We start from the raw sequence: 16,376 nt of genomic DNA on the forward strand, positions 1-16,376 counted from the left end.
AGGAGGGCAGCCTTGGGGTGCAGCAGGTGAAGAAATGTTAGTAAAGAGACCAAATAAAGTTCTACAACAACAGAAAGAAATTAGTTTGGGTGGTTAGCATATTTCTTAACTAAACAAAGCTTGCCATAGATAAACGACTTAATAAAAGCGCATGCCATTAATGTTTGAAATTAAACAACAGTTAGATCCTTTAAGAATCAATTTGTATTATTACATGGTAAATCTGATAAAGAATAATCTGCATATAGTTTGACAATTTTCCATGTTTATTTCAGTGCATTTCCACTTAAACAGAGGTTTTCAAGTTTTTTGAGACATAATGTAAAAGACAGCAGCAAATACGATAGTCAAGCAAAACTGTAATAATTCTATAATCAGATCTAACAGGATAGTTGCCTTAATAAATATGTTTTTATATTTAAGAGATATATTTGTGACGTGTCATCCTTCATTGTGTTATCAATAGGCAAACAATATAGAGAAATAAATAAATAAAAAGATAAAACTCAATCTATACATTTTCATCTAAGTAATGCAAAATGAAACGAGGTGTGCAATGACATTCTATACATTTAAAATAAAAGTATTTGACATTATATACAATTCCACAACAGTGTTCCCGGAATACACTGCTTTTCATGGAAATATCCTCTTTGCGATGCAGTTTCAAAGAAAAGCAGGGATAACACTTCAAGTTATTAGTTAAGAAATGTAAATATGACCACTAAAGGTGTCTAACTCCCTTAATCTGCGCAATTGAATAGTCTAACAATATAAGAGCAATCTTATTAACATGTTTCCATGTTAGCACAAGCTTCAGTTTGGAAGCAGGATACAATCAAATCAGCCTCTGTACTATTATAATAGCACTGCAAAGACAGCGGGCACATTTACAAAACATATGCAAAAAAAATAAAATTTCAAAACCATCATGCATGTTTCCTCATTCAGTGGTGACATTCCCCTTACAATCGGCTTGAGGGCTTAGCTGAGTAGCTTGTGGCGGTCAAACACAGTCTTGCGTTGCTCCTGAACCTGTTTTTTCCAGCGCTGCTGAGCTCCCTCTACCCTCTCAAGCACTGTATTCCCACGGCCCTGCGCACCATCCACATGAGGCCTAAGATCCTGCAGGGGGAGACAAACTGCAATAATTATGCTTTATCCCAAACAAAACTATTGCATGTGTGCAAGTGTGATGTAAAAATAGGAAAATATCTGTAAAACTTCCTAGACCAAACTTTATAAAATAAGTTCAAAACAGACAGCACATGCCTCAGAATCCTCCTCATTCTGCAATGGCATGGTGTAGGGATCATGTTTGCGGATCAGAGGATCAACTAGAAGCAGGAACAGCATGTACAGCAGAAGAGCTCCGACAACCGACAAGTAGATGATAATAGTCACCTAAATAAAACACGCAGGCTATTAAATAAACAAATTTGCCTTTTATTTTGTTTTTATTAGATTACTAAAGCGAGTCAACAGAGTGATTAAAACAAACACTACCTTAATAGTGTTGCTACTTCGCTCTTCATACTTGCACTCACAAAGCAGACAATACGCCTCCACATCATGGCCGGGAACTGGCATAGGCTCCACCACATGCAAACAATTACTATAAATGAAGACAATGACAAAAGGTATTAGCTAGTCATTATTTGCAATTATGCCAGATCTGTACAGTCACACTCACCAGTCTTTCTGGGACACGTTCTTATTGTAGATATGGCCACTTATGTTTCGGTACGGTGGACAGATGCACTTACAACGCACATCTTCAAAACTCTGTGTGACAAAATCATACTGACACGTTTAGGGGCGTTTTAATACAACTGGGACGCCTGTATTAAATTGGCGCAGATTTACAACAGAAAAAACAAGTAACGTTACCTTATCTGCGCGTGCATGTGATATCACCTCTATGACAACCAGAAACATCAGAACAAGTACTAGTGTCCGGAGAATCTTAGGAAAGCTGGACGACATGACGCCTGCAAAATAATGACAATAACAATGATTATTATTTCTAACAAACGATTGAATGGTTTTCTTGTCCAATAAAATAAAATAAATTAAGAATGATCAACAAATCGCTATTTATTCAAGAAAGTTTACTCTCGTGTGACCATACTATGTATACAACGTTACGTCAGTTTAGCCAAATTTACACTAAGCTTATAACAAACGAGTTTGAGTTGTAGAGTTGAGGCCTTCTTACCTCTACGTTGTATGTTTTAAAAGGAAATAAGACTAAAACATAAAGCACCTAACTTGTAGACAGACCGCTGTTTAAAGAAGTGTAAAGATAAATTATAGAACGTTAAAGAACACGCTGCGACACTTGTTTACATTACCCGGATATTCATGCATGTCCCCGTGTCACACGGTTCCGGAAAACTAAACGCCCCGCCCCCGTTTCCGATAAAAGGCAAATTAAAAGTCCAACCAAAAATGTTTTATTACTTAACTGTCGGTGTGAGCCATTTATATACAATTTAACTACTTGATATATTGTTGACTTATTTCTTAATATATGTATTAAGAAAGATCAGTTGTGATTTCCCTGTGGTTTACTGTGCCTCTATTGGTTATTCGAAACGTCACTCAGACCGTGCCGCATCCAATCATTGAGCCCTCTTCCACTCATATAGTTTTGGCGGCGGTCGGAAGATGGCGGAATATTTGAAAGGTAAGAATATGTCGTGTTTAATCGCTCAGAAACATTGGTTTACACAAGATATGTTTCACATATTACCCGCGCCAACGTTTAAACTGTGGATTTTGTATATAATACTCGGAAAGAAACATTTTATTTAGTAAGATCATTTGCGCAAGTTGGTGATACAAATTCACATTAACGTCGATGTTATGGCTCCCGCGCGCCCTGCACGAATCTATTCATCATGCGCTTTGTGCAAACCGCAGCTTATTTGTTTCTCTTTCTGACTTTCTTTAAAGTTACGCAGCGCAAATATGTTTCAACGGACTTGAGCGCTCAGTAGTTTGTAACATTCTTATATATTTTAGCTAACTTTTTCCCGCCCCCCTGAATCCTAACTGCGCTTTAAGCGGACACTTTAATTGCATCGTTGTGAGTTTAATCCTTGATCGAAACACTAACTACATATCTTGGCTAGTTTAGCAGACTATTGTTTATCGATACGTTTACATTTCCGACCACTTGTTGACGAATTTACTTGCACTTGTGTGGTTCTTATGTGGTTAACGTTATGCTGCACAGTTTTGTATGTATTTATGTTCTTTATTTGGTTGTAATCTTTAAATTCGACATCGAGTGTTAAACGAAGATGTAACGTGCTGTGGTCTTGCACGTCGTTTGCTGAAGCATGTCTATAAAGAAAATGTGTTTTACCTCCGTTCGTCGCGCAAGTGAGAAACAAAACAAAGTAACAAACTAATTATTGTGATTTATATTGGAAGTGTGTAGAGTAGCATGCATAGCTACTGTAGATCAGCTGGAGACGCTTTGTCGAGAGGAAGGTGTTTTGTGCGCCAAGCTTGGGATCAACAAGCACAATCTGGGCGACTATGACGTCGAATACCTCTGCGACTACAAAAGAAAAGTCATCACCGACGGGAAGACACAGACGGTAGAGGTGAGGATTAAAACTTAAAATCTTCAAAATATCTCCTTTAGTTTTTTTCTTAAGAAAGTCATACAGGCTTGTAACGACATTTGAGAGAGTAAACAATGACAGAATTTTCATTTTGGGGTGAACTACCCCTTTAATGCACTTTAAAAAAAAAATGTTAGATTCATACCATATCTGTTGATGCATTTTCTTATGATCTTCATAGGAGTTATTCTTTGTAAAATGGAAGGGCTATCCCGAATCTATGAACACATGGGAACCACGAAAGAACCTGAAGTGCATAGATCTGCTCAATCAATTCTGGGAAGACTTGAACGCAGAGATGCAAAGACAGAAGAGGCGCCGTGTTCCCCGGCGGCTAGATCCCGCCACTGCATCCTACCTCGTCCAGCGGGCAAAACTCCGGCAGACTCTTAAACTGTGGGAGATGCACCTCAACAGCCTAGGTACCCACAAGGGCCACATCTATGTCGCGAACAAGGTGGATCTGGAAGGGCCGCCTAAGAACTTCACCTACATTAATGACTATAAGGTTGGCGATGGGATTTTGCTGAATGAGGTGTCCGTGGGCTGCGAATGCACGGACTGCCTGAATTGCCCCGTGGAGGGCTGCTGTGCTGGAGCGTCCCAGCACAAGTTTGCTTACAATGAAATTGGCCAGGTCCGCATTCGACCAGGGTTGCCCATTTATGAATGCAACAAGCGGTGCCGCTGTGGACCGGACTGCCCCAACAGAGTGGTGCAGAGGGGCATTCGGTATTCTCTTTGCATTTTTCGTACAGACAATGGCAGGGGCTGGGGGGTACGAACCATGGAACGCATTCGCAAGAACACTTTTGTCATGGAGTATGTTGGGGAGGTAAGAAGCACGGGGTGGGTGGCTTTGTCTGAATCAACTGTGTCAAATTGAGAGTATAAGTTAGTTTGTTTTTACCTTTGATGAATGTTTTAAAGAGTATAAATTTGTATTCATTCTCATTTCAATTTAAAACTACGTATGACTATTTCTGTGGAACACAAAAGAAGATATTTTGAGGAATGTTTCAGAGGCTTTGTGTGTATATAATATAAGTCAATAGGGACCCATGTTGTCCGGTTACTAATGTTTTTTAAAATATGATCTTTTGTTTGGTGCAGAAGAAAGTTCATACATGTTTGGAATGACATAATTGTGAGAATTTTGGGTGAACAATCCCTTTAAATGTATTATTAGAGGTGTCATTGAATCAGTGTAGACACAGCAGAATTATCTAATATAATTTATAATGACTCTGTTAATTGTTATTTATATTCAATTGAGTTCGCCAGCACTGTCAGTTGGTTTTGGTGTTATCTTGTGGACATGTTTTACTTCACTACTTGGTAATATGTTTATCTAGCAACTGACATTTTCAAACTCTCACAGTTATGAATAATTGGCTTTTTATAATTTTTTTCCAAAAGAAAGACTTCATGATTGTTTGACCACTTTGTTTATCATATGCTTTAGATCATTACAACAGAGGAGGCAGAACGGAGAGGTCAGGTGTATGATAAAGAAGGTGCCACCTACCTTTTTGATCTGGATTATGTGGACGATGAGTACACAGTGGACGCCGCTCACTATGGAAACATCTCCCACTTTGTCAATCACAGCGTGAGTGTACTTAAGCTTCGATTTTCTAGGGATGACCATAGACTTTTGAAAGCGTTCTGATTTTACATTATTCTTTTTTTAAAACACCTTTTAAAGTTAAGCAGCAGTAGAATTTACAGCAAACCAATATTTAAATACTTGATATTGATCTCTATAAGGGAAGCTAAGAATGATAATTATAAGTAAAGAAAGTCACTGACATGGTTTTTCTTTGTCTCCTCACAGTGTGACCCCAACCTTCAGGTCTTTAATGTGTTCATTGATAACCTAGATGAGCGGCTGCCAAGAATAGCGTTCTTTGCCACACGTGGCATTAAGGCAGGAGAGGAGCTTACCTTTGACTACAAAATGAAGAGTAAGTGTTTAACTGTACTTGTAGCCAAACAAGTGGCAGCCAAGCTGCAGAAATAAATACATCTTCTGTAAATAAAACCTCAAACCGTATTCTTTGTCTAAATTTTCTACAGTCGATCCGGTAGATGCAGAGAGCGAAAAGATGGATTCTAATTTCAGTCTGACAGGACTTCCAGGTTCTCCTAAGAAACGTATGCATATGGAGTGCAAATGTGGTGTGGCAACATGTAGAAAGTACCTCTTTTAAGGGAATAGCAATGCTAGTTTCACTGCAAGAACATCATGTGAATCTGAATAATGACATCTACAGTGTTGGAAATGATAAGGAGGTATTTTTAAGGTACATTTTATAGTGTTTTGTTTTTAGACTTACCCAAGATCAACATTCTACAAAAATTTTGTCCAGTATCACACATAAGCATTTTTTCCTTTGGATTTCTTTTTAAAAATATGTTTTGGTCTGACTTTTATTCTATATTAAATGTTAAATTTCAGTCTTATTTTGCATAAATGTGACCACAAAAAGGAATCTCATTTCAAATGTATAGCTTTTTAATTTGTTTACATTTTAACTGTCTGGCTAGGTTTCTTTTTACTTCTCAGCCCAGTTTTACCAAATATCTTTTATTTTCCTTAGTTATTAAATTTGAATAATTTAAAATGTCATTTACTTATATCATCTGGTGATGCCTGTCATGAAATGTCCCCTTGGGGGCGAGATTGTACACCACAAAGAAGCAAGTTTGTTCGAAGGGCAGATAAATGGGGTTGATGCCCTTAACGCATGCAGTGTTGCCTTTATGTATATAGTGTAACTATCCGTATGTCAAAAAGATATACATTTACTGTTAAACTGGTCATTCCGTGGTTGTCTGGTTTGCAGAACTGTAACTATGGGATGTGTGCTACAGATTCATGTCTGATGGCACAAATATGATTAATTAGCCTCTGGAAACTCACACTATAGCTGCCATTCTCAAACGTAAAAGAAAAATCTGTGCATAAATGTATATACATTTTTTGTTTTGTATTAAAAAAATCAGATACTCTGTCACAAGACCTCACGTTTATTAGAACACAAATGGATAAAAATGTAATTTTTTGGAATAATTTTATTAAATGTTTTTGTTGCTTTTTGTTAATAAGCTTGTTGTCAGCCTTAAATCTTAACATGTGAAAAAACACTCAAAAGAAGACTTGTGAAATAAGCTGATCAACTTTATTATTATATACTAGAGCTTTATTACTGAAGTGATCAAATATAGCTCTTTTTTTTCTTCGTGAACATGTTTTCACTAATGGAAGCAATTGAGCACAACGTATGTGTATAGAGAGTGTGAAGCTGATGTCATGCCACATGTTGCAGTGGGGCTGCCATCCTGGGAGAATAATACTACACTGCTATTAGTGTTTTGATATGTACCGTTACTTGTTTTGTTTGATATATGTATAAATCAAAAGTAAAAGAACCATGGGCTTTTCCTACATGACTCTGCGTAATGCAATTGCCGTTTTTAACACTGCAAGACCGAACTACCATAGTTATATTTCCTAATCAAACAAGAAAAACAAAACACTGCATTGAATGCACTAGCAACCATCCTCCCAAGATGGCGCAATATTCAACTCGGTGTGGCGTTGGTTGACAAGCTCCCGCTTATGATTGCTCATCCAGACATTAAATCCAACAATTGACACAACAAAGCAATAACACAACTTAGTCTCTTTACGGTCAAGTTTGGAAAGAGGTAAGCAGTTCTTTATCTGCTTACCATGGAGTTTAGTCACCCAGTAATTTGATGCTGTGACTTCAGAGCAATGCATGACCTTTTGGGGTGATATCAAAGGCCCGGGGCAGCACAAAAAGGCAATAAACTCACTGACATAAGAAAACTGTCCTAACATTATTAGCTAACGTTTTATCAAAACATGATGTAAATGGCTTTAGCGTTCCATGTAAATTTGGAAAAATGGGAGCAACACTTTATTTTAAGTATATTTAGTCAGAATATTTGTCTAATCTGGTAATGCCACACACATTTATTTTCACAGTGTAGTTCTATCAATATACAAACCCAATGGCTTAAAACAACAAGACATGCAGTATACTCTGCCTAGTTCTGAAATGTTTACAAAGAATCACAATTTACCATAAAGAATAGTTGTGCTATACGTAAAATATTGATCAGCCTAAAACCACTTACAAGCTCAAACGTTTCTAATTTCCATAAAGTGCTCCAAAATACCCTCGATATCACCTTGTCCAGTCTCATTTCGGTCTTAAACATAAAAACTATGAACATTCTCAATAACATCTAAAGTCACCCAGTGTATCAATAAATACTTCAAATGCATCTCTTTCCATTTGCCTGTAGCTACACATACCACAAAACTCTTCAAATTCACAACTCCATATGCTTAAGTTATATACACTGTTGTTTATAAATAAACTTTTGTCAATTTAATTTAGTATCACTTCCTAAACTGACTAACACTAAAACTCTTCACAAACATGGTATTGAAGTTATTTTTGGAATTCATTAAGGCACAATGAAAAATAATATAAGATGTTAAGGCTTTTTATAGTGCATGGAGAAAAGAAAATCTAAACAGAAAAGACCAAAAATCAGAAACAGAGTGACATCAAGAATAATCCAACGACCAGGAAGATGCTGGGTTCCTGAATGCCAACAGCCAAGCAGACAGCAGCACTAAAGAAGGTGAAACAGGCAGTCACGCAGCTCTCCAGAATCACTTCAGTCTCATTCTTTGATACTGTAGACATGTTACAGGTTTCGCTGGGCAGTGGAAGCGTGGTTTCTAAGTCTTTACACGTCTGAATTGCAGAGACAGAACTTTTATCACCCTGGCAGGTTAAATTCTCTTCTATTGAAGAGAGCACAGTAGAAGCTTGAGGATAAAAGGGAATATCAGGAGCCGTAGATGATGTTCCAGAAACGCTGGCCAGCTCTGACGTTTCCTGTGTGGTTGTTTGATGGTTTGAAGTAGACGTGGGAATACCCTGCTCACCATTGTTTGGATCCTCATCTGGTTCTTGCGTGATGTTCAGCTCATCATTTGAAGTGTCTTGAGGCGGACAGATGGGTTGGCTATGGGCTTCTCTGTCCTGTTTAAGACAGGAAGCCGCTGAACCATCCATTTCCTCACCGAACTTCTTTGTGCTTTCCACTGTCATCATTACTTCAACGGTCTTGGAGGTCTCAGCTGTGAGCAAAGAGACTAATTCTACTTCCATTTCTTGAATTCCTTTCTCCAGAGGATGCTGTAAGGCTTCTGTCAAGCTGTGTACAGTCATGGTTACACTGTGTTCCTCCACATCTTCAGTTGTGTGATCGTTCTTCATGCTCTTTGAGAATGGAGGCGGCGCAGATTCTTCTAACATGTCAAAGTAATTCTCTGTCTTTTCCGTTCCTACATTCTGACTTTGTTCTTCTACCACGTTAATTTCTATCCCATCTATTTCTGACGGTATACACTCATCATCTTTCTTCCTTAAATAATTTTCTTCCTGAATGTGTGGTGCATCTGAAAATCTACCTGATAGGTGTTGGCCAAACTCAAAAGGCACTTCGACTGCTATTTCAGGATGGATATCATCTTGTTGTGGGTGAAGGGAATGGTCAGGTTTATTAGAATCCTCAGATTCATCATTTTTATCATAGGGGTGGACAAATACAGTAGGAACGGGAATAGAAAGGACAACATTAAAGACGTTAACCTGTGACTCACACAGCTGTGAAGCGGTCTGTGATTGAGACTCATGTAAAGTCGAGGATTGAATAGTTTCTTCTGTAGCCTCAACTTGGGGTGAGTTATATGATGATGTTGACTCTAGAGGAAGTGGTTCTCCGTAGAGAGAATCTGTAGTAAAAAGAGGACATCCTGCAGTGGAAAAAGACCTGGTGGACTGAGGAGGACTGGAAAAATTCTTCACAGTCTGCAATGGAAAAGAAAAGCGACAAAAAGCATGGAATTTTAAACTATGCATTTCCAGAGAAGTGGACAAACAAAACTTGAATGTGTAATGATACACAACATTGATGAATTCGAATTCCTACAGACCAATAAATAATATAAGATGCATGGCACAAACCTGAAATGTATTATGCATTTTCACAATCATTTCTTGATAGCAACTAGATTAGGAATCAAGACTAAAGCATTTGCTTATTCATACTATTTTTCATACCAGGTGTGATATTAGTAATAATTTTATGCTGTATAATCCATGCTCTTGTAATTCATAGACAAGATTTCATTAATCTTTAATGATTAATAATCACTATAGATGGATCATTATCAATACAAAATACACTATTTGAATGTAAAGTCATCTCTCATTAATTTATCACGACACTTTTTTTAATACTTAAAGTAGTTAATGAGTTAATAAGTGCACATATGAACACTACAATATTTCATTAATACTTGAATAGTAAATTCTGATTTCAGGGTGACTTAACATTAGTTAATGCACCATGTACTAAAATGAATGATAGTATTTATATTAACAAACATTAACAAAGCTAAATAAATGCTGATAAACTATTGCTCTGTGTTTGTTAATGTCAGCTGATGCATTTACTAATGTTAACAAATACAACCTTATTGTCAAGGTTTACCAATATATTTTGAAGATGAGCAGCTGAGTGTTAAAAATATGCAGTTTTCCCTGTAAACAAGTCCTTGCCAAAACAGCCCATGGGAAAAGCCCAAGAGCATAAATACGTTCATTTTCTAATATGGGAAATCTCAGGAACACAGCTGCATATCTAAAACAGTATAAAAAAGAACTTGGAACACAGACAAAGGTATTTAAAACTCCCAAATATAAATAAAATCTGCATGGTTGATCTAAACATCATGTATGATAAGTCATGATACAGGATGCACATTACATGCAACACAACGAACGGATGACGTTAGCAAGCCGAAAGCTTATCAAGCCGCATGCACATTACCTAAGTTGTTGCTGAAGCTTCAATGAGCTATACAGATAGACAGATGAAAAGAATAAAATAATCAAGAGAAATTCATTTGTTGTTTAACCCTTGTGTTTTCTGTCACACCATGGTGTTTGATAAATTCTTAAAAAGAACTGAAGTAAGACCTTTATGCTTTTGTAAGTCAGCGCAGCAGAAAAAAAAAACACTTCTCATAATACATTTTTAAAAACAAGACAAGCTTTCCTGTTTAAAAACGGCTAAGAAGTGCAACAGAACAAAATAAATACATCTTTACAAATGAACAGTTAACCCCACCAATAACTATTCATTTACTCACTCTTATGCTGCTCCAAACTGTTTAATTTACTTTATTTTCTGCACAAAAGAAGTTTAGCATGCGGTTCATCATGATTTTTTCTTTAAAACCCTCCTATTTTAAGTTGATATAGTCATTATTTTCAGTTAAATAGGAGCCAGTTTCTGCAACTTATAACATTTTAAATGATCACTATTTCCAGGTTTTCTCAAGTGCGTTTAATCTTTTTTGGTACAGCATAAAAAGCATTTCATCATTTAAAACACTCGCAAAGACTTGAAATAAACTAAAGTTTTCCAGACAACAAAACAAATGACAGAAAGCATGCAAAAAGGCTGTGTGCGAAAACCGAAAAGTTTCCCGTTTTAAGGTCATAGAAACCTAAAGGTAAAGGTTAAAGTCAGGAGCGGAAAATAAAGCTCTCTTTAAACCTTTGTCTTTGTTAACTCTGTCTGATACACGCTATGACATTTTCAACTTGCTATCCCAGCAGCACTTGGAACAACAGGCATATAAAACAAAGCTCACTCACCTCAATGTCGATCTCCGACTGGACTATGGTGGTTGGTTGTGCAAAAGAGGTTTTATCCTCAGCTAATTCAAATTCATTGCTTCTCAGATCTGCTAAAATACAACCACAAAGTAATCTGAACATAAAATAACTTGGACATTGCATTTGTTTGATTTACTGACGCTGAGTGAAAACATTACAGATATAGAAAGTACTCTTTAATGCCATTGTGCAGTTGTTTTTACGTGTGGATAATGAAAATATGAATGACATACCATCTTCTTCATCATAAGATTCATCACAATCAGTGTTTGCTCTAAAAGAAAAAAACAACAATTAAATAACATTAAATAAAAAATTTGCCATCATTCAGTTTAAATAATTGCACAGGACATTTAAGAACTTCACAGATTTATAAATTGTCAAATGTAAATGAGCATAAACCAATGGCCAAGGGTGTACATGAAAGTATCTGTGACCTCTGTGACATTTGTTACCATAGTAACATCTGACCACCTCCAGTTTTTTCAAAGTTGTTTTTTGGAAGTCAGTTTTGTGGGTAGACCAACCCACACTCCACTCCTAAATACATGATGGATCCTATGATGTTATAAGACCTGTCCAAATATTCCACATAGTAAAGCAATTTTGGAACCCCACCAAATCACATTCATGGTCATGGTGGGTAACACGAGTCCTTTTTTTCCATTCTAGTTTATATCTCACAGATGCTGCCTTTTCCATTTCTTGATATAGTGAATGTATAGGGTTCAACTGGGGACCCAAATAATTTTCATGTGCAAAAATGACTGATTGGCCTGTCTTATGATGCTCTATTTGAACTGCGATTGGGCAATGAAACAGAAACAAGATATGACATTTAGAAAGGATTGCAAGCAACATTGCTTATGAATGTGCTTGGGACTGTGTCACATTCACAACCTCACATTGATCCACTCACATGAGATGAGTTTCATTTACATTACATTTATGCATTTGGCAGACGCTTTTATCCAAAGCGACTCACATTGCATTATCCTATAGGTTTGTTTTAAAAAGTCTTTTAAAAATCCCCTGGGATCGAACCCAAGACACTTGCGTTGTTAAAGCCATCTTACCACTGAGCTACAGGAAAGTTTCATGACAACAAATGTGCATGTTCATGTGACTTTACTAGACTGTTTTACCAGCGTTTACAAACCTGTGTGAAATGTTTGCCACTAAACTGCAATGTATGGAAAACTAAACCTTAAAAGGATCCTTCAGATTTCCTTGGAATATCATTAAGCTAATAATGTGCAGACAAAATGTGTAAAGAAATAAAACTGTGAAAGATTAATGACAACTTCTCCAGATGCACAGAGGAGAAGTAAAGTGGTGGCGCGCTGTGTTTCTACTGTGAAACCCCTGCAGAAAGGTCAGAGGTAAGGTCTCGGTACACCAGAGCTGAAAGTGACACCTGCCTTGTCCTATTTTCATCCTCCTCGCACACCATTGAATGACTGCCATTCTCAAAAGAGAGGGAAGTGTGCAACTCCAAGCTCACACAATATACAGATGCTTTAATTCTGTAAAACAGACCCTATGTTTTAAGGAAACTTTGTAAAAAAGGTAAACAACAACAATATTACTAAATGTGCATGCCTACAACTTAAGAGTAATGTGATTCATTTTTGGGACATGGTCACTGAAGCCCATACTATATGAGAACCTGTATGAGTCCTTGACGGTTTCGTTGAACGCACGCGCCTGGCCCAAAATGTCTTCCGGTCTGTGTAGGGTTCCGATGTAATATTTTAATGTGTGGTATATTAAATGAATTTTAATGTCAACTTATGTTCATTTTATTAAATTAAAACAATTAAACAGTTATTGACTCTTTGAGCAGTTGGGTAATGAGCTCCCCAAAGATGACATATAGCCTAAACATAGCTATACATATCATTAATTGAATACATGTAAATTAAGACACAAGTTGACATCACAAGTCACCTTATGGGAAGGGAGAACATCAATATGATCACTGCACTACTACCAAACTGTGATGACGCCCACTTACCGGTCCTTTGGGGGCTTTAATATACCTCTTAGGTCAATTTTCTCCTCATAGGTGGACTGGGTTTTTTCCTCTTCGTAAGATTGTAAGAGAGTTACTGCATAATTTTTGCCGGAGTTATTCGCCCAAAACTCTCCATCTGACGTCTCATATCGCGCCACGAAGTCAATGCGCGCTCCGTCGAATAGATACGGCGGTGCGAAGGACAGCTTCACGGAGAACATGTCCGTTTCGCCGTTGTTGGAGCCCTGCACGTACTCTGCCGGATAATCAAAGTGTGTGATCCAGCCGTCCATAGTGGACCGAACGTAGACCGATTTTTGAAAAGAAATGTTGAGAACACGGATCAGCACCTCTACAGCCAAGGGCTCATCCGGCACGGATGTCACGCTCTCCACTTCCAGCTTGTTGGTGTGGACGGAGAGCACCAGCTCCGTTCCCGTGAGCGCCTGAAACTCTGGCAACACGCTGTAAGTGGGGTCGTGGTACGCCTTTTGGTAACGCGCGTCTTCTTCCTCCCATTCGTCGTCTTCGCCTGAATCAAACGGTACAAACACCCTGACATCAACCAGCTCGCCTCCTCCCGTGGTGTCGGCGAAGGACACTCTCCGGTTGGGTAACTCGAGACGAATGCGCATGTACTCGGCAGTTTCATCGGCAATCGATGGTCCTCGCTTTCTGGGCACCGGGGAGCATCTCGGTATAAGCCGGACGTATTCCTCGGTTTCTTCGTCATCTTCGTCGTTAAAGGGGGAACTGTTGTTCTCTTCATCGGAACGTTCGACCCTCACCGTCCTAAAGAGGTCATCTTGAGAGGGAATGGTTAAGAAATTATTATTATTTCCCTGCGCCATTGCGTCTGTTTCTGACCCCGAAGTCGCCTCGAGTAGTCAGGACACATGAAAGGTGCCGCTGTAATCGTGCGCGTACGTGCGCAAACACTCAGATCGTGCTCCCCTGCATAGTTCCAATGGAGACCCGCGGAGCTGCAGCGAGGGTCTGCCACCTCGTTACGATGGGATCAGGCCTAAATTATTGACACAAACGAGAGCTACGATTGGGAGCTCAAAGTGGCCGGACACACACAATTTAGAAGGGAGCTGTAAGTCCATCGTTTATCCAGAGGTCAAGAGGAAGATGGGTCCTGTTGGTTTATCCCTCCCCCTTATCTCTTGTTGGTCGCTCCAAACAACACACGCCCCCACTTTTATTTTAAAGATTTAAAGTCACGCGGATTTGTTTGGTTGTTCTTATTGCAGTAAAACCGCAAATTTAAACTACTTTAAAGAACAAAAAAGATTACTATAAATACTGATAATAAAACTATAGCCTAATATTATATACAATAATATACCAAAACAATTAAATAAATACATAAAAAGTATGCAAGTTATTATTAACAATATTTAAAGTTGTTGTTTTTGAGTATGACGACGATATTTGCACATTAAAAACTGTGTGGATGAGGCCTGTCCATTATTATTAGATAGTAAAGCAAAATAAAAGTCCCAGTAAGCCTACCTGTTTTTGCAAAGTATGCTGCTTCTGTATTTTGAGATTATTTTACCACATGTTTCTATGGTATGCTGGATATCTTATATTAGTATATTTTATGTTTTAATACGTTTATTGGCAAAAACAACATATTTGGTGTTGGGCCTTGTTTTTCATAACCTCTGCAATTGGCTCTGGCATGCTGCATATTTTAACTTCTGGGCCAAATCCTGATTGATGGCGAACCTTTCTTGCCATATTATTGGTCTGAAATGATACAAATGTTTGGCCTTCTGCTTGTCCACTTACTTTTTGAGGATTGACCACAGGTTATCTATAGGACTGACATCTGGGGAGTTGCTTAATTATTTAAAATGCATCGGATCCACCTGCATAATAATCTTGAAACAATATGAATGAAAACCACAACAGCTTAACCTTTTTGTCAATGCCAATTGTTTTGGCGCGACTGCACAGTTTGAGGTTTTCAATTTTCAAATCATTAACAAAAGCCTTTTAAAATGCATTTCTCACAACATAATCCAGACGCATTGTGAATTAATATTGTTTCATGAGACCAAATGCTGACAAAGAGAAGTAGCCATTTTATTTTAAGGAGAATTATTGTTCAAATGTATTAATTGAAAAGTTATCTCGATGGAGCAGTCCTGCTTATTTCTGGGAATATAACACATTGTTTAACCACGAATAACTCTTGAGGGTTTTAGACACAGCACTTTCAATTTTTTAAGGGATTCTCCAAAAATGAAAATTCTGTTAAATCACAAAAGAACATGAGCAGATTAGGAATGCAAACATTACAAGTTTGGAACAACTAGAGGGTGAGTAATACTAATTCATGATTCAATGTAATTGTTTGGTGGAGTATCCCTTAAACATAACATAGCTTCTTCTGTCTAGTACAAATGACCGGTCACTTTAATGCACTTTTATTATTCAAACCTACCCTGCCAAATGTGTTACACTAGTTGGTGGAAGTTCTACTGCGGACTTTCTGGTTATAAGTAGGCATTTTGTGTAACCGTTTTTCCCCAGTTGCTAAAACACAATGGGTCATGGCACACCGTAAACCCGGATAAGTTGTCAATACGTTGCCTGAAAATGTTTTAGTTTTAGAGGTTCTTGCACATGCACCACACTTCTAAACAATGGTAACCACAAACTGAAAAATATGAACATTAAACACTAACAAGTCTTTTACTTTACTAAAACATATAAAATAATACTATTTAATTAACATGTTTAAAAAGGAGCAAATACATTTTTTGAGTTTTAGTCAAAACTTCAAGTTAATCAAAAATTATCATTATACTTTACTCTAAGTACTCTACTTTACTTTAAGTAAAAAAGTGTTTCAGGAACTTAAAATATTTAAGTAAGTATAACATTTTTATAAAATTAAGTTTA

At 37.5% G+C, this 16,376-nt stretch overlaps 3 protein-coding genes across 8 annotated transcripts; 1 reads left to right on the top strand and 2 right to left on the bottom strand.

The window, feature by feature from the left end:
- Window positions 1–107: 107 nt before the first annotated feature.
- tmem9 (transmembrane protein 9) lies at window positions 108–3,569 on the bottom strand. 5 transcript variants are annotated; one of them, XM_079468065.1, is made up of 6 exons: window positions 2,219–2,383; window positions 1,891–1,991; window positions 1,694–1,785; window positions 1,507–1,615; window positions 1,273–1,404; window positions 108–1,125 (listed from the first exon to the last, which is right to left on the bottom strand). In XM_079468065.1, exons 2-6 carry the CDS (start codon window positions 1,984–1,986, stop codon window positions 985–987), a joined length of 570 nt encoding a protein of 189 aa, XP_079324191.1. In that variant the 5' UTR covers window positions 1,987–1,991; window positions 2,219–2,383; the 3' UTR covers window positions 108–984. The 5 variants fall into 5 exon arrangements, with proteins under 5 accessions (XP_079324191.1, XP_079324194.1, XP_079324192.1 ...); XM_079468068.1 differs by lacking the exon at window positions 2,219–2,383 and adding an exon at window positions 3,467–3,569 and having other exon boundaries at window positions 246–1,125; XM_079468066.1 differs by lacking the exon at window positions 2,219–2,383 and adding an exon at window positions 3,374–3,536 and having other exon boundaries at window positions 246–1,125.
- suv39h1b (SUV39H1 histone lysine methyltransferase b) lies at window positions 2,451–7,093 on the top strand. The gene is made up of 6 exons (XM_079468063.1): window positions 2,451–2,689; window positions 3,442–3,617; window positions 3,820–4,473; window positions 5,104–5,250; window positions 5,476–5,605; window positions 5,718–7,093. Exons 1-6 carry the CDS (start codon window positions 2,671–2,673, stop codon window positions 5,849–5,851), a joined length of 1,260 nt encoding a protein of 419 aa, XP_079324189.1. The 5' UTR covers window positions 2,451–2,670; the 3' UTR covers window positions 5,852–7,093.
- On the bottom strand, window positions 6,657–14,637 carry LOC306900769 (uncharacterized protein). Of its 2 annotated transcripts, none has more exons than XM_079468061.1 (4): window positions 13,458–14,637; window positions 11,674–11,714; window positions 11,420–11,511; window positions 6,657–9,562 (listed from the first exon to the last, which is right to left on the bottom strand). In XM_079468061.1, exons 1-4 carry the CDS (start codon window positions 14,306–14,308, stop codon window positions 8,231–8,233), a joined length of 2,316 nt encoding a protein of 771 aa, XP_079324187.1. In that variant the 5' UTR covers window positions 14,309–14,637; the 3' UTR covers window positions 6,657–8,230. The 2 variants fall into 2 exon arrangements, with proteins under 2 accessions (XP_079324187.1, XP_079324188.1); XM_079468062.1 differs by having other exon boundaries at window positions 6,659–9,562; window positions 11,420–11,508.
- Between the last annotated feature and the right edge of the window lie 1,739 nt (window positions 14,638–16,376).

The sequence above is a fragment of the Barbatula barbatula genome (assembly GCF_947034865.1).
Source record: "Barbatula barbatula genome assembly, chromosome: 11".
NCBI lineage: Eukaryota > Metazoa > Chordata > Actinopteri > Cypriniformes > Nemacheilidae > Barbatula > Barbatula barbatula.

Coding starts and splice junctions, on each gene's coding strand:
- LOC306900769 (XM_079468061.1), bottom strand. CDS start 14,308: ATGGCGCAGGGAAATAATAATAATTTCTTAACCATTCCCTCTCAAGAT. Junction 11,715..13,457: donor TTAAAGCCCCCAAAGGACCG/GTAAGTGGGCGT, acceptor TTTTTCTTTTAG/AGCAAACACTGATTGTGATG. Junction 9,563..11,419: donor AGTCGGAGATCGACATTGAG/GTGAGTGAGCTT, acceptor TTTCCATTGCAG/ACTGTGAAGAATTTTTCCAG.
- suv39h1b (XM_079468063.1), top strand. Junction 3,618..3,819: donor GGAAGACACAGACGGTAGAG/GTGAGGATTAAA, acceptor TGATCTTCATAG/GAGTTATTCTTTGTAAAATG. Junction 4,474..5,103: donor TCATGGAGTATGTTGGGGAG/GTAAGAAGCACG, acceptor CATATGCTTTAG/ATCATTACAACAGAGGAGGC.
- tmem9 (XM_079468064.1), bottom strand. Junction 1,616..1,693: donor AACGTGTCCCAGAAAGACTG/GTGAGTGTGACT, acceptor CTTCATTTATAG/TAATTGTTTGCATGTGGTGG. Junction 1,405..1,506: donor GAAGTAGCAACACTATTAAG/GTAGTGTTTGTT, acceptor TGTTTTATTTAG/GTGACTATTATCATCTACTT.